Source organism: Hemicordylus capensis, chromosome 1 (genome assembly GCF_027244095.1).
Source record: "Hemicordylus capensis ecotype Gifberg chromosome 1, rHemCap1.1.pri, whole genome shotgun sequence".
NCBI lineage: Eukaryota > Metazoa > Chordata > Lepidosauria > Squamata > Cordylidae > Hemicordylus > Hemicordylus capensis.
The window spans coordinates 15,510,238-15,528,889 of record NC_069657.1 but is presented as its reverse complement, the minus strand read 5'-3'; the positions used below and the strand labels follow the sequence as shown (position 1 = coordinate 15,528,889).

At 45.9% G+C, this 18,652-nt stretch overlaps 1 protein-coding gene across 3 annotated transcripts in view; it reads right to left on the bottom strand.

Annotated features, from left to right (window-relative positions):
* Window positions 1-5,897: 5,897 nt before the first annotated feature.
* Window positions 5,898-18,652, bottom strand: part of PPP1R36 (protein phosphatase 1 regulatory subunit 36) — a 67,220-nt gene continuing 54,465 nt past the window's right edge. For 2 of the 3 annotated variants that reach the window (XM_053278075.1, XM_053278083.1), the window contains 4 exons: window positions 18,317-18,359; window positions 10,760-10,956; window positions 9,063-9,257; window positions 5,898-8,155 (listed from right to left, as the gene is read on the bottom strand). In XM_053278075.1, coding sequence (XP_053134050.1) covers window positions 7,915-8,155; window positions 9,063-9,257; window positions 10,760-10,956; window positions 18,317-18,359 — 676 coding nt within the window. In that variant the 3' untranslated portion in view covers window positions 5,898-7,914. The remainder of the gene's footprint in view (window positions 8,156-9,062; window positions 9,258-10,759; window positions 10,957-18,316; window positions 18,360-18,652) is intronic. The other variant, XM_053278093.1, reaches the window with a different exon arrangement.

The following is an 18,652-nucleotide window of genomic DNA, read 5'->3' as shown; positions in this document are numbered from 1 at the left end:
TCGGGCCATACCTGGCACCCGTGCCACGCCCCCTGCATCTGATGTATGGGGTGTATCTTTGCTTGCAGATGGGGTTGTGCGGCCCCATTTGCAGGCAAAATCCCTGGCCAGCACCGCATTCGCAGTGTAGTCAGAGCAGCTCTCCCTGCCTAAAAGGCCCCCGTTTGCAAGCAAAGATACGCCCCCTGCGTCTGATGTCAGATGCATGGGCGGGTCTTAGCATCTGACATCTGGTGAAGGGGGTGGGGCTAGAGGGCCACAGTGGCAGGCTGGAACTGGGCTGCTGCTGGCCTCCCTCTGCCCCTGGTCCTAATAAAGATGTTACCAGACTGTGGCTCACAGAAGAGTACTGAACCTAAGCATTATGCACACACAAAACACACCTAATGGTTTCTCATATATACTGAACAAAGGCTGTAATTTTCGAACGTCATGATGAGGCATGCTACTATGTGGCAAGAAAGAGATTATATAACTGAAGCTTCCTATGAGCCCAATGTGCCCACTTATGGAGGAGGGTGTCTGTTGCATGTCTGCATGATTTGCTGTTCTGGTCTTCTGCTCTGGGAGTAGGCAATTTTGTCCTGTTTCTAAATCCGGCATCTAGCCACTCCCAACAGAGATACAACAGATTTACTGTTCTCACAGGAGGATGTCTGGTGTGTCTCACATGTGTCCCTCCTCTAGGTACATAGTGAAACATAGGCAGCTGCCTTATAACTGAGTCAGACCACTGGTCCATCTAGCTCAGTCTACACAGACTGGCAGAAGCTTCTCCAAGGTTGCAGGCAGGAATCTCTCTCAGCCCTATCTTGGAGATGCTGCCAGGGAGGGAAGCGGCTTCATCCCCTGAGGGGAATATCTTGCAGTGCTCACACATCAAGTCTCCCATTCATATGCAACCCGGGCAGAGCCTGCTTAGCTAAGGGGACAAGTCATGCTTGCTACCACTAGAACAGCTCTCCTCTCTCTCTCTCTGTTTCCTTCCACTCAAGAGGCATGTTCAAACCTGTGATTCATGCATAAGCCTTTAAGAGGCAAACCCAAAATGCCTCAAGAGGAGAAAGGTTGTGCAAGAAAACTGGGGGGAGAGCAGTTTCAGTTTTGCAGCAGAAGCTCTAAGTGATTGGGCCTATCTGATCTCCTTAGGGAATAGGGACATGAAGGCAAAATCGAGGTGGATTAGAAACTGCCAGGAGGAGGAGTTTAGCTTTGTTAGACACTGGGATACAGCTCCCCCCCCCCATCCCCTAGGCTTTATTATCATTGTGCATGCTGTGCCAAGCCACACCCCTTCTTGAGGAGGCAGGGAAAGGAGCTCCCTGTCAGCGATTCCATTGACCACTGGCTAGAGAAGGGGTTCTCTGCCAGGGCTGATGGGTCATGTTCTTGGCATTGGCCCCGCCCTTGCATCTGATGTCAGACGCAGGGGTAGGGACAGTACCCGGGAGAGGTTCCATCTGGACCCTCTCCCATCCTTTCCCAGTCAGCATTTCACTGGGGGGCTTTTCCCCCCAGCACAGCCAGCATTTCAGTGAAACACTGGCTGGCGAGGAGAGGGGAGGTGGGCCTTGCACTGAGAGGACAAGGGGGCACCCTGGCCGAGGGCAAGGGGGAACCTTGGCAGCTCCCCCAGACCCTGGCATCCAGGGGACAAGCATCTCCCTTGAGCCATAGTCCCTATGCCCCTGGTCTGTGGACTATAGGCCACCTCCAGCCTCAGAGGCAAGATGCTTCTAAATACCTGTTGCAGCGGAGCAACAGCAGGAGGGAGGGCATGCCCTCCGCTCTTGCAGAGGCATTCTTACCCCTGGACTTTGGGGCCGAAGCCCAGGGCCTCCACAGAAAGTCTGCAGGGAGGTGCTTTCTACATAATTGGCGCAGATCTGTATTTAAGCCCAGACAGATCACTACTGCATTTAATTTAGCCTCCCCCCCCAAAAAAAATTTCTTCAAGGTGCCAGAGGGAAGCATTTCTCCCAATTTTATTCAGAAACATTTTTTTAAAGTGTTTTGTAGCTAAGCAGTCAGAAGTTTGGGAAACAGTAAAGCTAGGAATGTCTGGTATGTTTGTGATGAATCACAGAGGCCTACTGGTGTTTAGGATTCCAGCTCTCCCCCAAGGATAAATTATCATGACTGATGTCCTTGCATTGGCCTGGACTGCAAGAATCTAGACTTGCTTAGCAGAGGAGGGGTTTCTCCTTTTGCATTACAGACCAAGATTTTGTCTGAGTACAACCTGAGTGAAATCAATTTTTAATTGTTTCTATGCACACGCCGATGCATTTTTACTCCGGAGTAAGTCCCTCTGGTCCAATTCAGACAATCCAGCAAGCTGGATTGGGAACACACCACGTGGGCGCATGTTGCCTTTCCCTCCCAACTGACGCTCTCCATTTGATGCTCTCCATTTGTTAAGCCACTGTTTTCTGTGGCATCAAATCATGAAACTGCCACCACCGCTGCAGCCACCGCCACCCAGCTGCCTACCTACCTGTCTTCTTCACCACCCAGCTGATTGGCAGCCTTTGCTGCCACTGCCCACCACTGCCACCTTCACCACAGCCACACCGACACACTGCTGCAGCCTGATGATGTCACCAAGTCCACACGTAGGCACAGGCTTGATGAGGCGGGGCTGCAGATGCCAGTAAGAACAGACCTCACTGGGACTGACACAGCGCTGGGATAGAACCCAATGCTGTGGGAGGTGCAGGGGAGGAGGTGGCTGGCGACCCCCAAGCAGTGGCAGGACAGTAGCAGCCCTGCTGCAGCCGCACCCCCCACCCCCCTCAACAATTGTTCCTACACCCCTGAACCAAGCTTACTCCCAGACAAGGGTGAATGCCTGTTTATAAAGTTTTATGTTTTTAGAGGGGTTTTTTATCTGTATTTTAAACTGTTTTCATTGTGTTAATGTTTTAATTGTTCTGTTTTTAGATTGTGATCCACCCAGAGATTTACATATGGGACAGTATAAACATGTGCTAAATAAATAAAATATGGTTGCAGCCCTAACCAATTCATCAGCTGTTGCTGATGTCTACCTAGAACATAGGAAGCTGCCATATACTGAGTCAGACTGTAGGTCTATCTAGCTCAGTATTGTCTAGCCAGACTGGCAGCGGCTTCTCCAAGGATGCAGGTAGGAGATGCTGCCAGGGAGGGAACTTGGAACCTTCTGCTCTTCCCAGAGTGGCTTCATCCACTGAGGGGAATCTCTTCCAGTGCTCACACATCAAGTCTCCCATTCATATGCAACCAGGGTGGTCCCTGCTTAGCTAAGAGGACAAGTCATGCTTGCTACTACAAGACCAGCTCTCCTGGTCAAAGGGATTGTGAGCCCCTTTGGGGACAGGGAACCATCTTCTTTATCTACTTTATTTTTCTATGCAAGCTACTTTGAGAACTTCTGTTTAAAAGCGGTATATAAGTAGCAGTAGTATATGCCAGGCATGCAGATGCTCTTCCCAGAGTGGCCATATTCCCTTCCCCGTCTTACCGGGCTCACATGTAGCCTCCCATTCAAATGCAAACCAGGATGGACCCTGCTTAGCAAAGGACACAATTCATGCTTGCTACCCTCCTGTATTCTACCAAAAGAAAACTAGGTGCCAGGAGTTGAAATTGACTTTACGGCACACTTTACCACAAGACCAGCTCTTCTCTACTGGCCCAAAAACTAGCAGGAAAAAGTAGTTTTAATGCTGTAGCAGAATTTCTTGTCTGCTGATTTCACAGCTTGAGGCAGAACCTGTGAAGTCAGCACATGCACTGCTGCGGGGAAAAGGACTAGAATTGGGGGATGGCATCCAAATAGCTACGTGGGCAAGCTCACAAGCCTAAGCAGGGTGCTTCACTTTCTCTTGTTGAACAGCTGACCTGTGTAGTAGATCAGAATTTCACACACTGCTTTTTGAGCTCCTTTTGGTTTCAAAAGCAACTTGCCATGCAGTCTTTGGAAAGGGAGTTGTTGTAGTCCAACAGCATCTGGGGGCCCGCATTTGACAGCCCATGCCTTAAGACCCCACTGGATGACTTATGCTGCATTTTAAATGCAGCACAGCCATTTGGTTGGTTGCTTTCTTCCCCTTCATTAATATTAGAAGATCCAGAGCTGGACTGCAGACACCTTGTTAAAGAATAAATTATCAGAAAGCTTTGAGCCTGCCAACCTTTTCTAAATTAGATCATAGAGACTCTGCTGCAAAAACAAAGCATGCAAAGGGTGGGTGTGGCTGGGACAAAGTACAAGCCAGACCTTTTATGATTCCCAGCTGCATCATGCCATTATCAAGAGTGGATATTTCACTCTGACTCCCCAGGCAAAACAGCAGAGGGGCAGTGCATAATGAGGTTGTGGGGAAAAAGACTTTCCTTCTGACTCACTTTCTCCTGTTGGAAGGATGATTCACCCTCATGTGGAAGAACCTGCCTTTGCCAGGTTGCATGCTTCTACAAGCACGATGCACCCCTGTGAGGAGCCGAAACACCACTTCCCCAGAGGGAGAGTCCAACCGCATCTCTCATCACTTAGCAAAGCTTGACTTCAGCCAAGAAATCCTGATAAACAGCCAGCCAGTGACGGACAGATGGCTTTGTGTTCACTAATCTTTCTTGAAAAGGCATTTGAAGCCGCTTCTCCACTCCCACCGCCCTTGTTCTGGGCCTGTACAAATGCTTGTCCAACAAGCATAATATGGTGCCTGTGCCTTGGATGCACGCAGAGGCAAACAGACCACAAAAACAACAAAGGCCGCAGCAAAAAATGCTGGTGATCAAAACAACAGCTTTCAGGGGCAAAAGGATGTTTTCAGCAAAATATGCCAAAGCAAATATGCCACATTCATTGTTCCTGTGCTTCGGGGTTTGTTATAAAAACTGCACTTCCTAACATCTCCTGATTTGTCCACAATTTGTAGAGAAAAACAAGGCTTTTTGAAAAGAAACATTCAGAACTGCACAAGGGCATGGGAGTATAATTTGTGCATTTGATGTGTGTCACCACAACACACACATGTGCATTTTCTTCGTCTGTGCCCACATTCTGTAGGAGCATAGGAAGCTGCCTTATACGGAGTCAGACCCTTGGTCCATCTGGCTCAGTATTGTCTGCTACACTGACTGACAGTGGCTCTCCAAGCTTTCAGGCTAGGTTCTCTCCCAGCCCCACCTGGAGAGGCCAGGGAGTGAACCTGGGACCTTCCACTGAGCTAAGGCCCCACCCCCTAAGCGGAATATCTTACAGCACTCACATCCAAATGCAAAGCAAGGCAAGACCAGCTCTCCACCCGTGTAGGCCTAGGGTAACTTTCCATCACATTTAAAAGCCTTCACAGAGGGCCTTCCCAGACATGAGTAAAATATGGTTTTTTTTAAAGCTTCCGCACAACTTTCCAAGGGCTTTCACTCACAGTCCAGACTACTCCATAGACAGACATGGGCTCTCATGCTTCCGCGCAGCATGATTCAATTCTATGGCCATATATGGAGCACGGTGCTCACAGCTGGCCAGAGCTTGCAAACTTGTCTTTTTTCATTACTACCTGTGCAGAAGCATTGAAAAGTTCACACTTTACTCACGTTTGGAATAGCCCTGAGGTGGACCAATTCAAATTCAACACCACTACAGTGCTACCATAATTTTCTACCACCATGTGAATTTTTTGAGAACTTTCTGCCCAGCCATTCTGGAATTATAACATGGGGTGCACAAAAAGGAGAGAATGGCCCCCTTTGAAGAAGGCAAAGGGCAATTTCCTCCAAATTAGGGGTGAAAAATTATCAGTGTGGGGGCTTCAATCGCAGAATGTTTTATCTTGCTGCCAAAAAGCAAGCGGTTTATAACAGTTTTTCAAAGTTCCTTTAGAATAGAATTGAGAGTTAATCCAGTATACTTTGGGCAGGTTTTATTTTTTATAGCCTACATATTTGCAGACAAAACAATTACCACAAAACTGCATTAAAAATATAGAAAGAGGTCAATTTTTGGCATGTTTTGTACTGGGGGCATGGCTATGGGGCATGGCTGTAAGCGTGGGTGTGGTTATGGGGGCTGTCATGGAGACCGCTTGAATGTCTGAATTTGCAGCTACACCACTGCACGCACGCACGCGCACACACTCCAGCCATAGATGAGGAAGAGGAGGGGGCTCCAGCCATAGGTGAGGTTAACTGTTTCCCTTTGTACTATTTCCCTGCTTTTGTGGTATCCTACAAAAGACATGCACATACCTCTTGCCTGTGGGCTCCTCAGAGGCATCTGGTGGGCCACTGTGTGAAACAGGACTAGATGGGCCTTGGGCCTGATCCAGGAGGGCTGTTCTTATGTGGCTCTTTCCCCCAAAGTTGGTATTTGCAGTTAGCTTCTCTTCCCCTCCTGCCTCAGTCCTGATCTGTACATCCTCCCACTGCTGTTTTTTGTGTGGAAAAAAGATGTGCTTTCCATTGGAAGCATGTTTCTTAGAGTCTAGTTTGATAGACCTAAGAAATAGTCCGTCTTTGTCCAGTCCCAAAGCCCTCTGAAATAGTTTTCATCAGCTGCCAAAAAGCCTCCTAGGTGAGCAGCCCTCAGTAACTCAAACCATACCTTAGGAACCACAACCAAGAAGACCCTGTCTCATCTGACCACCTGCAGATGATGGAAGAACACAGAACAAGGCTCCCAATTTTAATCTGAGTGCTCTGGTAGATTTATATAGGAGGAGGAGATCCTTAAGGCAACTTGATCCCAGGTTGTTTTGCAGAGAGGGGTGGTGGTTAAGGCTGAGAGAGAGTGGCTAGCTAAGATGTTAATGGCACTAGCTCTCACTTGCACACATTCCTAAGATATGTTCCATCTTTCCAGTGTGTCATGGTGGAACATGAAGAGGGCTGGTTGTTCATAACTCTAAAGGTCAGGGTTGAATAGCCACGCTGCAAAAAGCATGCAAAATAATCAGAATAGCTATATGTGTCTGTATTCCTCCAATGTCACATGCTTGCGAGTCAATCAGCAGAAGAAAACCTTCCTAATCTCTGTGTTGGAAGAGAAGCAGATACTTTAATAGACATTCTGATATTACATAAGAACAGCCCTGCTGGATCAGCCCCAAGGCCCATCTAGTCCAGCATCCTGTTTCACAGTGGCCCAGCAGATGCCATTGGAAGCCTACAGCAGGAGTTGAGGGCATGCCCTCCCTCCTGCTGTTACTCCCCTGCAACTGGTACTCAGAGGCATCCTGCCTTTGAGGCTGGAGGTGGCCTATAGCCCTCTGACTAGAAGGCATTGATAAACCTCTCCTCCATGATACCTTTGATAGACCTTTCCTCCATTACCTTTGACATGTCTTTTCTGAAAGAGATTTCAATCTCCATTGTGGGGAGAAATAACTTGAGAGAATTTGCCCTCCCAAATGCTTGTAGTTTGGGGTAGGCAAGGTAGTGATCTCTAATAGAGATCTCTCAGCATCTTCAATAAACTACAATTCCCAAGATTCTCGGGGGAGAGTTAGGAGTGTTAGAGCTGCTATAAAACTGATAAAGGTTTGTAGAGTTGAAAATATTGTTAGGTTGGCCAAACTGCCCCTTGGTCTTCAGTAAAAAGACGTCAAATCTGGTATCCCATTTGAGGAATTCACTATGGTGACACCAGCTGAAAGCCTTTCTAATGTTCCCAGGGTTTTTAAAAGCATGTTTCCTTTACTATATGGAGGGTTGCCGCCAAGTTTGTTTTGCTTCTATTTTTATTGGGGTTTAATGCTTTTGTTCTCTATGGTTTTTGGTTTTGTAAGCCACCTTCAGAGGTTTTAACCTGAAAGGCAAGATAAAAATATTATCAATTGATTGATCGGTCAATCAGACATGAATCAGTTGCCGCTTCAAAGAAGTGTATTGAACAAGTGGAAAACTAAACCCTAATCCTAATGTACACTACTGGGGATTCTCAACATAGTCTCCTTCAGTGGTGGCCCTTGATACTGCAACACATGTGTGGCTTCCACTGTCTTGGGTACCCCTCTGAGAAGAAGCAGTAAGTTCTCGAGAACATATTGAAGACATGCTTGTCTTCGTTCTTAGACTTTCATTGTCCTCCTCCATTTCGTCCTGTATCCCAAGAGGAATGAGCGTATGAGGATTATACTTGCTGCGTGGAGTTCCAATGATGCCAATCCTGTTGAAGAAGGAAACCTTGGTGTAAGGCAAATTAGGACATTGTTACATGGAGAAGAACATGCCAGTAAATCACATAGGCTGCAAACAGAGAATACTGTTTTCACTATTGAGAGTATTATGATAGAGGCAACTTTGCCTGTGGTGTGTACAGCAATCCTACTTTTGCCTCTGGTCAAATAGGTTCAGCAGTTTTTGGGAACAATACAAAAACCTGTCAGGCCTGTTTGACCAGAAACAGAAGTGGGGCAACATAAATGTGTGTGTACACCAAGGGCAACCATCTCATGGACTTGACTCTGCATTAGATTACAGATCTAATAGTCAGGTCCACTGTAACTTCTTCTTCCTCCTCCTCCTCTGCTTTACAGATGAAGCAGACAGAATTGTTTGACAGGTGGAAGAATCCAGAAATGGGCAAAAGGGAGGTTTATGTCGTCAAGGCTAGTGCACCCCCTGTTGCCCCTGCAGCAAGTTTCTGTTCAATGCCCATTGGCACTGTATGGTTTTATTTTACAAAAATAAACTTTTCAATTAAGCACCAGCTGAACACTTGCCTCTCTTCTTTGGTTTTCCCAATGGTCATCCCATGCTCAAGCAGTTGAGATAATGTCTTTCATGTATGCGAAACAATTACAGGAGTTCCTGCAGAACATGCAATCCACTTTCATCACAAGGAGGCTCCTATCATATATGTGCTAGTCTGCAGTAACAAAGGACCCTTTCCTATATATTATAATTTTAGGTGCATGTTTAAAAATGTAATATAATGTGAATGAGACAACATGTCTGCAAACGTGAATGACACAGGTGAATCACTCATCAGAGAGCTAAGACTGGCTGCAGCTTGCTGTTGAGGGTACAATACTACGTTTGCTGGCATGCAGAGTGGCCCCTTGATTCCATACTTGTTTTGTGTCACAACAGAGCTCAGCTCTGGCAGGTCTTCAGGATCATAGCTTGGGCTTGTTTTGCCAGGACGAAGGTAATGGTTCTGGAAAAGGTACTGAGCACTGTCCTTAGCCATAGGGAGCAAAGTGCTAAGCACTGGCGATCGCTGGTCCATGACACTTCTTATGGCTGGTTGTCTGGCATCTGCACTCCTTGGAGAAAAGTTTTATTTTTATTTTTTTTTAACTGAGTAGTAGGAATAAGGGAGAGATGCAGTCTTTTAACAGCAGTGGGACCAGTTTGGAAACACACTTATTATGTTCAACAGAAACAAAACCTTTCCCAGCCAAGTAAATTTTTCTAACTTGGCAAGGATGCTCAGGGAAAACCAATGCTGTGAATTTTCATTATGGTTCAGTTTGAACCAGGCAGGAAAAGCTGGTTGTGGTGAGCCCTATTGATCAGTGGCCATGACATCACTCACTCATCTCCCTCCAATTCTGTATAGGTGCTGCTAGAAGAAGAAGGAGAGAGAGAGAGTGCACGCACCTTCTGGACACCCCCCATTGCTGGTCTCACTGCTGAATCATAAACTGGAAATTAACATAAATCTGCAATTCTGCATATGTTAACTTCAAAGTTATCAAAACCTAAAAGACTTAACTTAATGGTAAATATGTGCAGGATATGATAATTAATGTGAAACACAGTTATTTCCCTTTCAAATATCTAACCTGTAGGACAAATCTTCCTGTCCGCAAATTACACGTTGCCTCTTCTGACCCACTCATTCCCCCTGACCCCCCATGATTCCCTGTAGTTTCCAACTTTTTTTTTTTAAGGTAAGGTGAAGGATGAACATATAAACAAATAAGCATGTATGTGCTGCTTAATTTAAAAACAAGAAAAACAAGAGGCCTGCCTGAAGCATGAGGGAAGGAGCAAGATTAATATTTGATCTGGCATTCAACTTCTGTAACAGCAAACAGCAAAGTTAGGCTCACATCACGAATGAAGAATCTGCTATGACTGCTCTTTAAATACTGCATCTATCTTCACACTAGCTGATACAGTACTTTTATGGAAAACCAGACATCTGTGAACCGGAATGATAAGCCTTACAACTGTACCTATAGAAGTAGAACGATTACCTTTACTTTCTGTGATGTAATAGGCAGAGAGGTAATTCACACAGCCAAAATCTGGGTAGGACAAACGTCCTGTCCAGGTTTGGGAGCTGTCTGTGGAAGCAAACAACTAGGTAGGATGAAGGAGAAGTGATTGTCTGGAAGCAAGGTAGGAGGAAAAGCTGGGTAGGAGAGTCTGTCATCCTACCTTGGCCAAATGCTGGGTATGAAAGCTGGGTTGGACTGCACTGTCCTGCCAGCTTTTCCTCCTACCTTGCTTCCACACAATCACTTCTCCCTCCTCCTACTTAGTTGTTTGCACCCACACAACCTAAAATTAGGAGCGCACACGGCTCCCAAACCTGGGTAAGACACTTGTCCTTCCCAGTTTTTGGTTATGTGAATGACCTCCAAGAATCATACTTGATGCTTCTGTAATTTATTTGTACTGTAATGTTATGTATTTATACAAACATTATCTAGAATTAAGAAAACCCTGGCATTTCCATTCTGTCACCTACTCTGCAAACTTCTCCACTTGCAAAGGCCAAATGGGATGTAGGGAGGGCAAGAGAATTAGGCTATACCTGCAGTAGGGGAATTTAACTTTCTTGGCCTCCTTGGTAATATCCGTCTTAATCACCTCCTTTCGCGTGGTTCTGTCCCTCAGAGCAGGATTGAATATGTTGGAGCGGAGCAGCCTGCCAACTTCCTGCTGGATTTCCTTGAGGTTCTTCTGCTTGAATGTCACGAAAGCCACATAGGAGGAGAAGTTGTACAAGCACTAAATACAAACAAAGGCACTGTGTTTTTATCCAAAGAGCTGCACTGTACTGGCATTAATGTATAATAGGCATGTGCCCGAAATGTTTCGGAGGCCATTGTAAAGGCCTCCGAAACATTTCGGGTTTGGGGCCATTTCGGCGCCGGCGGGGGTAGCGCTTTAAGGGCGGGGGAGGGTGTACTCACCCCTCCCGCCGCATTTCCCCGGCACTCGTGACTTCCGGCCACTTCTGGCTGATGGCAGAAACGGGGCAGCAGGGAGGAACGCTGCCACCCCGAGGGGCTTAAATCTGACAGTGTGCCGGCGGGGGAAATGCGGCGGGAGGGGTGAGTACACCCTCCCCCGCCCTTAAAGCGCTACCCCCGCCGGCGCCGAAGATCTCCGTGCACATCCCTAATGTATAAAAATGTTTCAAACAAATGTTGGAAATGTGGACACTCTGAAGGAACTTTTTTTCATATGTGGTGGACTTGTAGGAAGGCTAAGGCCTTTTGGGACATGATATATAATGAATTAAAGAAAATTTTCAAAATGACATTTCCTAAGAAGCCAGAATCCTTCCTGCTGGGAATAACGCAAGGAGTGTTTTCTACAACCAGCTTAACATTCTTTATGTACGCTACCACGGCGGCCAGAATAATATATGCACAGAAATGGAAGAGTAATGAACTGCCCTCAAAAGAAGATTGGCTGATAAAAATTTTGGAATATGTGGAGATGGCAAAACTTACAGTACCTATAAGAGACCAAAATTTGGAATGTTTTAAAGAAGACTGGAAACCATTCTTATTGTATTTAAAGAACTACTTTCCTAATATTGATTTTACAACAGGGTTTGAAATTTAGTAATATTAGCAGGTTGAGTAGATCAAAATCGAGTTTGTAAGGTTTAGATATATGTTTTGAATTATTATTATAGCAATAGCAATAGCACTCACATTTATATACCGCTTTATAGCCGGAGCTCTCTAAGCGGTTTACAATGATTTAGCATAGCAAGGGTTAATTCTATAGTTGGTGATTCACGAGGAGGTGTGAGCAGGAAGTAAATATTTGTTTAATGTGTTGTGAACGTTAAGATATTGTTAAAATCAATAAAAATTTAAACAAAGAGCTGCACTGTACAGTCATCCTCACCAACAGTGGTTTTCCTAATCGCAGTTTTGAGTATCCGCGACTGGGAAATTGTGACCGGTCTCGCCAACCATGACTCGAGTATCCACGGTTTGGCAAGATTTTTTAGTGATGGGGGGAGTGGTTTCTGCAATTTGCGGGGGTTCAGAGGTTCAATCCACTCATTCCTCTTGCTGACCCTGACAACTCATGATCTAAAGTGATTTTGAGTGGTTGGGGTGTGTGTGTGTTCAAAAGTGCCTTTTAGCAGTGCGGGGGGGCGTGTCAAAAATTTCCAGAGGTTCCATTTGCTCGCTCCTCTTGCTTATTCTTGGAGATTTTAAGGGATTCTGGGTGATTTTTAGTTTTTAAAAATGTATTTTTTATTTGATTTGTCGGTCTCTTTGTGACCGCAGTTCCCCTAACCCCCCCCTCCCCCCGAGTCCCATTTATTTCAATTGCTTACCAACCGTGAATTTGCCAACGGCAACGTTTTGCCAGAACGGAACCCTCGCAGTTGCACAAAAAACCCCAAAGGACTGTATTTGAGTCCCCTGTGCTCATAAAAGGAGGGAAAGAATCACAGAGATTCGGGCAACCATTGGCCTTTAAAATGGTTCTGTGCCTCTTCTGTGTTTTATAAGCAGCATTCAGAAGAAACATACTGGGCTGACAAACAGAGCAAAAATGCACCAGTGCAGCAAGAGAGCAGCCAAACACAACTTCCCAACTAAATGCACTGATGCAGCAGCTAATTGGCAAATTTTGACGCCCTCCCCTTCTCGAGGATGCCCAAAAATATGTCCTCAAGCGCTGCACAACCCTCAGAGACATATTTGCAGGTGGCACAGAGGGCTTCCTGTGGATGCCATTACAAATTGCCACTTCAGCTTCCCTGCAGTCAGTTGGGAAATTCGAGCCCCACACAGACATTATTAAAACAGAAACTATACTCATGTATAGGCTCTGAAAGCATTTCAGAAGTCCCAGTCCATCATGTCACTCATCTTCTCTCTTGTGCTGTTCACAGTTCCAACAGTGTTTTGTCTGAAGAGGCAAACAGTATAATCATGATGGCAGGTGTTTCCATTACTGGGAGGCTGAGGTGCCCTATTGTTTTTTGTTTGGAGCCGCCCAGAGAAAAATTGTTATGGGGCAGCCAATACAAGTTGTTGTTAGGCTAGATCAGTGCTACTCAGCTTCAGCCCTCCTTCAGATATTGGCCTACAATTCCCATAATCCCTGGCTATTGGCCACTGTGCCTGAGGATTATGGGAGTTGTAGTCCAAAAATAGCTGGAGGGCCCTAATTGAGCAGGCCTGGGCTAGATGAACTAATAAATGAGATGCATTTGTTTCCACATGCTTGAGGTCATTCATTCCAGTGGGTTTAACTGTGCCTATAACTCTGTACTAGAGTGTGTTTGTTAGGGCTATGGCTATATCCAGAAAATAATCTTTTGAATCTAGAGCTCTTTTTCAGCATATCCGCTTCCTGGAAGAAGCATGGAGGCTGTGCTGATTCCCTGATCGTCCACATGGCTGACTTTCAGGGTGAATGCAGAGATATGAAACAAACTGAAAACAGAGATAAATATTTTGACTTTGCCTCTGCATACTTACTTACTTACTTATGTAATGTACAGTGGTCCCTCTACTTACGAAATTAATCCGTTCCGAATGCACATTTGTAAGTCGAAAAGTTCGTAAGTCGAAAAGCGGTTTCCCATAGGAATGCATTGGGAATGGATTAATGCGTTCCGGAGCCTAGAAAAAAGACCCAGACCCCCAGTAAGGCTTGCAAACTGCACAGGAACATTTCTTTTCAAGAATAAACAGGCAGTAAACAGGCAGGCAAGTCAAGGAAACCGCATGTAAAATTCGTAAGTCGAGGAAACCCCATCTAAAAATTTGTAAGTAGAAAAAACCGCATCTAAAACCGGATCTAAAACTGCCGTTTGTAACTCGAAAAATACTTATGTCGAGTAGTTCGTAAGTCGAGGGACCACTGTATTCAATTTCTAGACCGCCCTTACAGAACAGCTCAGGGCTTGCCTTTGAAATAAAGGCTGAACTAGAAGATACATACAGATGCAATGATGTAGTCACAAATTCAGAAGTTCAGGTGCTCTCCATGACTGCCCACATAGCCACACTCACCCATCCCAAAGGGTGTCTGCTCAGACACCTGCCTGAAACCATGGTGAGCCATTGTCATGGAGAAGCTGCTACCAGTCAATGTAGACAATACTGAGCTAGATGGACCAATTATCTGATTCAGTATAAGGCAGCTTCCTATATTCTTAAGCCAGGAAGAGTGGTAATAAATGGCAGGAATAGCAAGAGCAGCACATTATTTCCATGTAGCGAGCCAAGGGCTTTGCATCCCTGCTGAGACCCTGGAGGGGGGAAAGGGCCGCATCTGTGTCACTGCCCTTCCCTGCAGCACTACACCACTGGACAGATGGATGGAACATTCCTCAAACTTAAAAAATATAAAAAGAAAAGCCAAAAGCAACCTCAGGAGGCTGCAATCTTGATCAAAGGAAGGGGGTGCTTTACCTTTTCCCAAATGGGCTGTTTTTCTACTCAGACTCACACACAACCCAGCTGTTTTTAAGACCCACACACCCACACCCCAGGAAAAGCAACATAAGAGTGAAGACCTGGGGGAGAAAAATGGGCTGTGGGTGAAAGTTCATCACCCCTCACCCCTCCCCCATTGCTGATTGCTCAACTCCCCCATTGCTGATTGCTCAGTTTTATAGCAACTGCTATAAAACTGGCATAATATGGTCCCTCTCACCCCGGAGAGCAATCTAGCCGCTGCATTTTGAACCAACTGAAGTTTCTGAACCACATTCAAAGGTAGCCCCATGTAGAGTGCATTGCAGTAGGGATGTGCACAGAACCCGGTGGGGGTGGCTTGAGGGGGTGGGGGTGCCACTTTAAGGGCAGGGGAGGGTGCACTTACCCCTCCCCCGCCGGCACTTGTTTTCCATAAAAGCCTTTGGGGCAGCAGTGTACCACTCTGCCGCCCCTTCCCCCTCTTCGGCCGGAAGTGTCCAGAAGTACCAGGTACGCGTGCACGCATGCAATGTGCGCATGTGCATCTGTTATCTCCAGGCATTTATAATGCGCATTATTACCTCCGGGCAAATACCTACAGGCATTTAAGGGGGTTCTGCCATTTCCTGATGATGATGTCATGGAGAAATAGATTTGGGTGTCATCAGCCTATTGATAACACCCAGCTCCAAATCTCCTGATGATCTCACCCAGCAGTTTAATGTAGATGTTGAAAAGCATTGGAGATAGGAGCATAGGAAAGTTAGCTGGAGACACTGGGTGGGATTAAACTTTTTGCATGTGTGGAGGGTACAGCCTCAGCAGGCCCTGCACATATAACAACTCACTGCCACCCGGAAGACTTCTTTCAACTGGTTCTACCACCCAGTCATTGAAGCCTCGGTCTCTCAGCTTTACAAAAAGGCAGAGTGGTAATTTAGTAGACGTAGGGTGTGAAAAATAATTGACAGAGCTCAAGAAAACAAGGAAGTGTACTTGGTTCAAAATCTTCTTCATTCAAAAACAGTTCAGTAACATCAAGGAAAAACAGAAAACAAAAAATTCAGGTTGAGCAAAAGTACAAGAAAAGCACCAGGACCAATAGCCTATGTAAACGAAGCTGAGCAACAGTCTCAAAAGGAGTGCAAAGGTTAGCTTCTCCCAAAGCTTCCTCCTCCCCCCTGCAGTAGGCCAGACGCCTTCACTATCACCACCTAGTTAGTAGTTCCTGCCTCTCCTATGCTGCAGCAATACCAACTCAGTGATTTCAAGCTCTCTGCCTCTGACTGCCCGAGTCAGCTTTCTCCCCCATCCTGCTGGTCTCTTCACTGTTCCAACTGTGTCTCTCGGGGTCTTACTCCTACTCAGCTCTAATTCCAAATTTAACTCATCCTCCGGCTTTTACTAACTTTCTGCAGCAGGCAAGCCTCCTTTTATTCTCTTTCCGCCCCTCACCCTTCCAATTTTTCTAAACAAACAAAACAAAACAAACTCAAGTTCCCTCTATTATTAAAAACATACCCATTCAAATCAAACCCTCTTTTCCCTTCAAAATTTAAACAGTATTTTAAATACTCTTTTGCCTCTCAAACCATCTGTGGAACAGGAGTTGCGAACTTTTGACCCCTGCACAGCCGCTTCGTACACAGAACATAGTACAATTACATGCATTGTAAAAACACAAAGAGGAGGTAAAGGCCTCATTCCTTCACCGCATGTAAAGAAGGTGCCCTGTTAAAAAGCATCTACAAGGGGCTCTGAGTGGGACTGGAGCAGTGACAGTGTTGAACCCTTTCCCACATGCTGCTTTCCTGCTCTAAATCCTCATCTCCAGCTGTTGTTGCCCTACTGGAGAAACCCAGCCAAACCAAACCTGGCACCTACATTGTTTTCCCAAAGGGCAAACAGAAGCTTAGGTTGGGCAATTTAGATTAGGAAAACATCACAGGGGTCATAGGTAACACTCCATCCGCCATTGCTGTTGCTCCAGTGAATTTCAGAGCCCTTGGTGGCTGTTTTAAGTTGAAAATAAATATGGTAGGGCCACCTTAAGTGGCGCAGCAGGGAAATGCTTTACTAACAAGCAGAAGGTTGCCAGTTCAAATCCCCGCTGCTATGCTTCCCAGACTATATCGGGCAGCAGCGATATACAGTAGGAAGATGCTGAACTGCATCATCTCATACTGCGCAGGAGGAGGCAATGGTAAACCCCTCCTGTATGCTACCAAAGACAACCACAGGGTGCTGTGGGCGCCAGGAGTCAAAATGGACTTGACAGCACACTTTGCTTTATGAAAGCCAATCACAGAGCAACATGAATTCTATCTCTTGAGTTATGGCCCCTTCCCAGACTTCTAGAAACATTGTACTGAATGATGAGAAATTCATTCTGGTCATCTTAAGATTGCTACATTCTGACTCACCATACAGTTACCACCTGCCTGGTCTGAATGTGGACTAACAAGCTTTGTGGCCACCTAGCTGGATCCAGGGAAGTAGCAAGGTTGGAGTGAGCCCTGGGACAAAAAGTGAAGATGGGCCCCATCTTCTTCTTCAGAGAGGCATAAGAGGGAGATTAAATAGCAAGCTCTCACTTAGCCGGCAGCCCGCCTCTGTCAGGGGCCCAGGGGCATCTACCCCATGCCTCCCCGCATTCAATTGCAGCTAGGTCATAAATCTGCCATTTTGTAATTCAAGCTAGCAACTCCTATTTATCCTCACTGTTAATGGCAAACCATTGTTCTTCTATACCAGGGGTACACAACTCAAATGCTCTGGAGGCTTTACACACAGGGCTTCTACCCCGAATCTACTTCGGAGAAGAGTGTGTGCGTTCACACACCAGACAAACTTACTCCGAAGTCCCTTCGAGATTCCTGGACCCACTCCATACACAAATCAGGCTTTGTGATGCAAATTCTAACTTATCTCTACGTATTTCCAGATTTTTAAAATGCTGGTTTTAAACTACTTTTTCCAAAAATGCCAGAGCAAATAGGGAGAGGTACTGATGTAGAATCATTAGTATGATAAAAGGGATGCTCTCTTTAGAAATGCAGATATCACTCTTTAGGAAGCTCCCCCACTACACACTGGCTAGAAGGATAACACGGAGCATGCCATGTGAACTTGTTTCAAAACAAAACCCAAGAGCAAAGGGGAGGGACTGCTCCCTCAATGCCGCAAGTGTAGTTCAAAGTGGCTTCGCTCAACATTTACCCCGAAGCATGAAGCCATGTGTGAATAACTCCCAGGTGGGCTGGAACCAACCATGACTTAAGATGTGGGGACCAAGGTAAATTTTCAGCACATTAATTATTACATTACAAGTGTTAAAAATATTAATGAAAGCAAGAGGAAAGCGATGATGGATAGTGTCAGTGGGCTCCAGTCCAGGGGTGGGGCCAGCAAAGTGGGCAGGGAGCACCTGGTCTCAAGCAGGCCACAGCACTGAGCGGCTGCCACTCGTCAGAAACACAGGCCAAAAGCTCTTCATGGCTCCTGCTGTTGCAGCAGGACATTCCGTCCTGTGGACCAACAAAAAAGTCCCCACGGGCAGGATTCAGCCCTCGAGCCTTATGTTGTGCAGGCCTGTTCTAAACCATCCATAGTACAATTTCAGCTTATTATAAGAGAAAAGCAAAACTCCGACCTTTTGCTCCTCCAGGAATCCCTCTTACCTCAAAGAAATCCCTGTCTTTCTGTGAAGTCGATATTTTCCTCCTAAAATGAGGAAAATGAGAAGAGATGGATCAGCAGCAGCAGGAGGACTGAACATCTCTATAAAGGCAGTTCTCAACATTCCATCACACTTTAGCATGACCAAGAAACAGAACCCAGGATAGGTATGAAGAACTATGCAGACAAGGAGCAAAAATGGTTCTTAATGACTGCAGTCAGCAGGGGCAAGGAGTAGGTTTAGTCCACCACACACACACAAACCCTCAGTAGTGTCCTCTGTTACTTCATTTGATATAACCAAATGGTTGTCATTCACTCATGTGGGAAAAGTAATA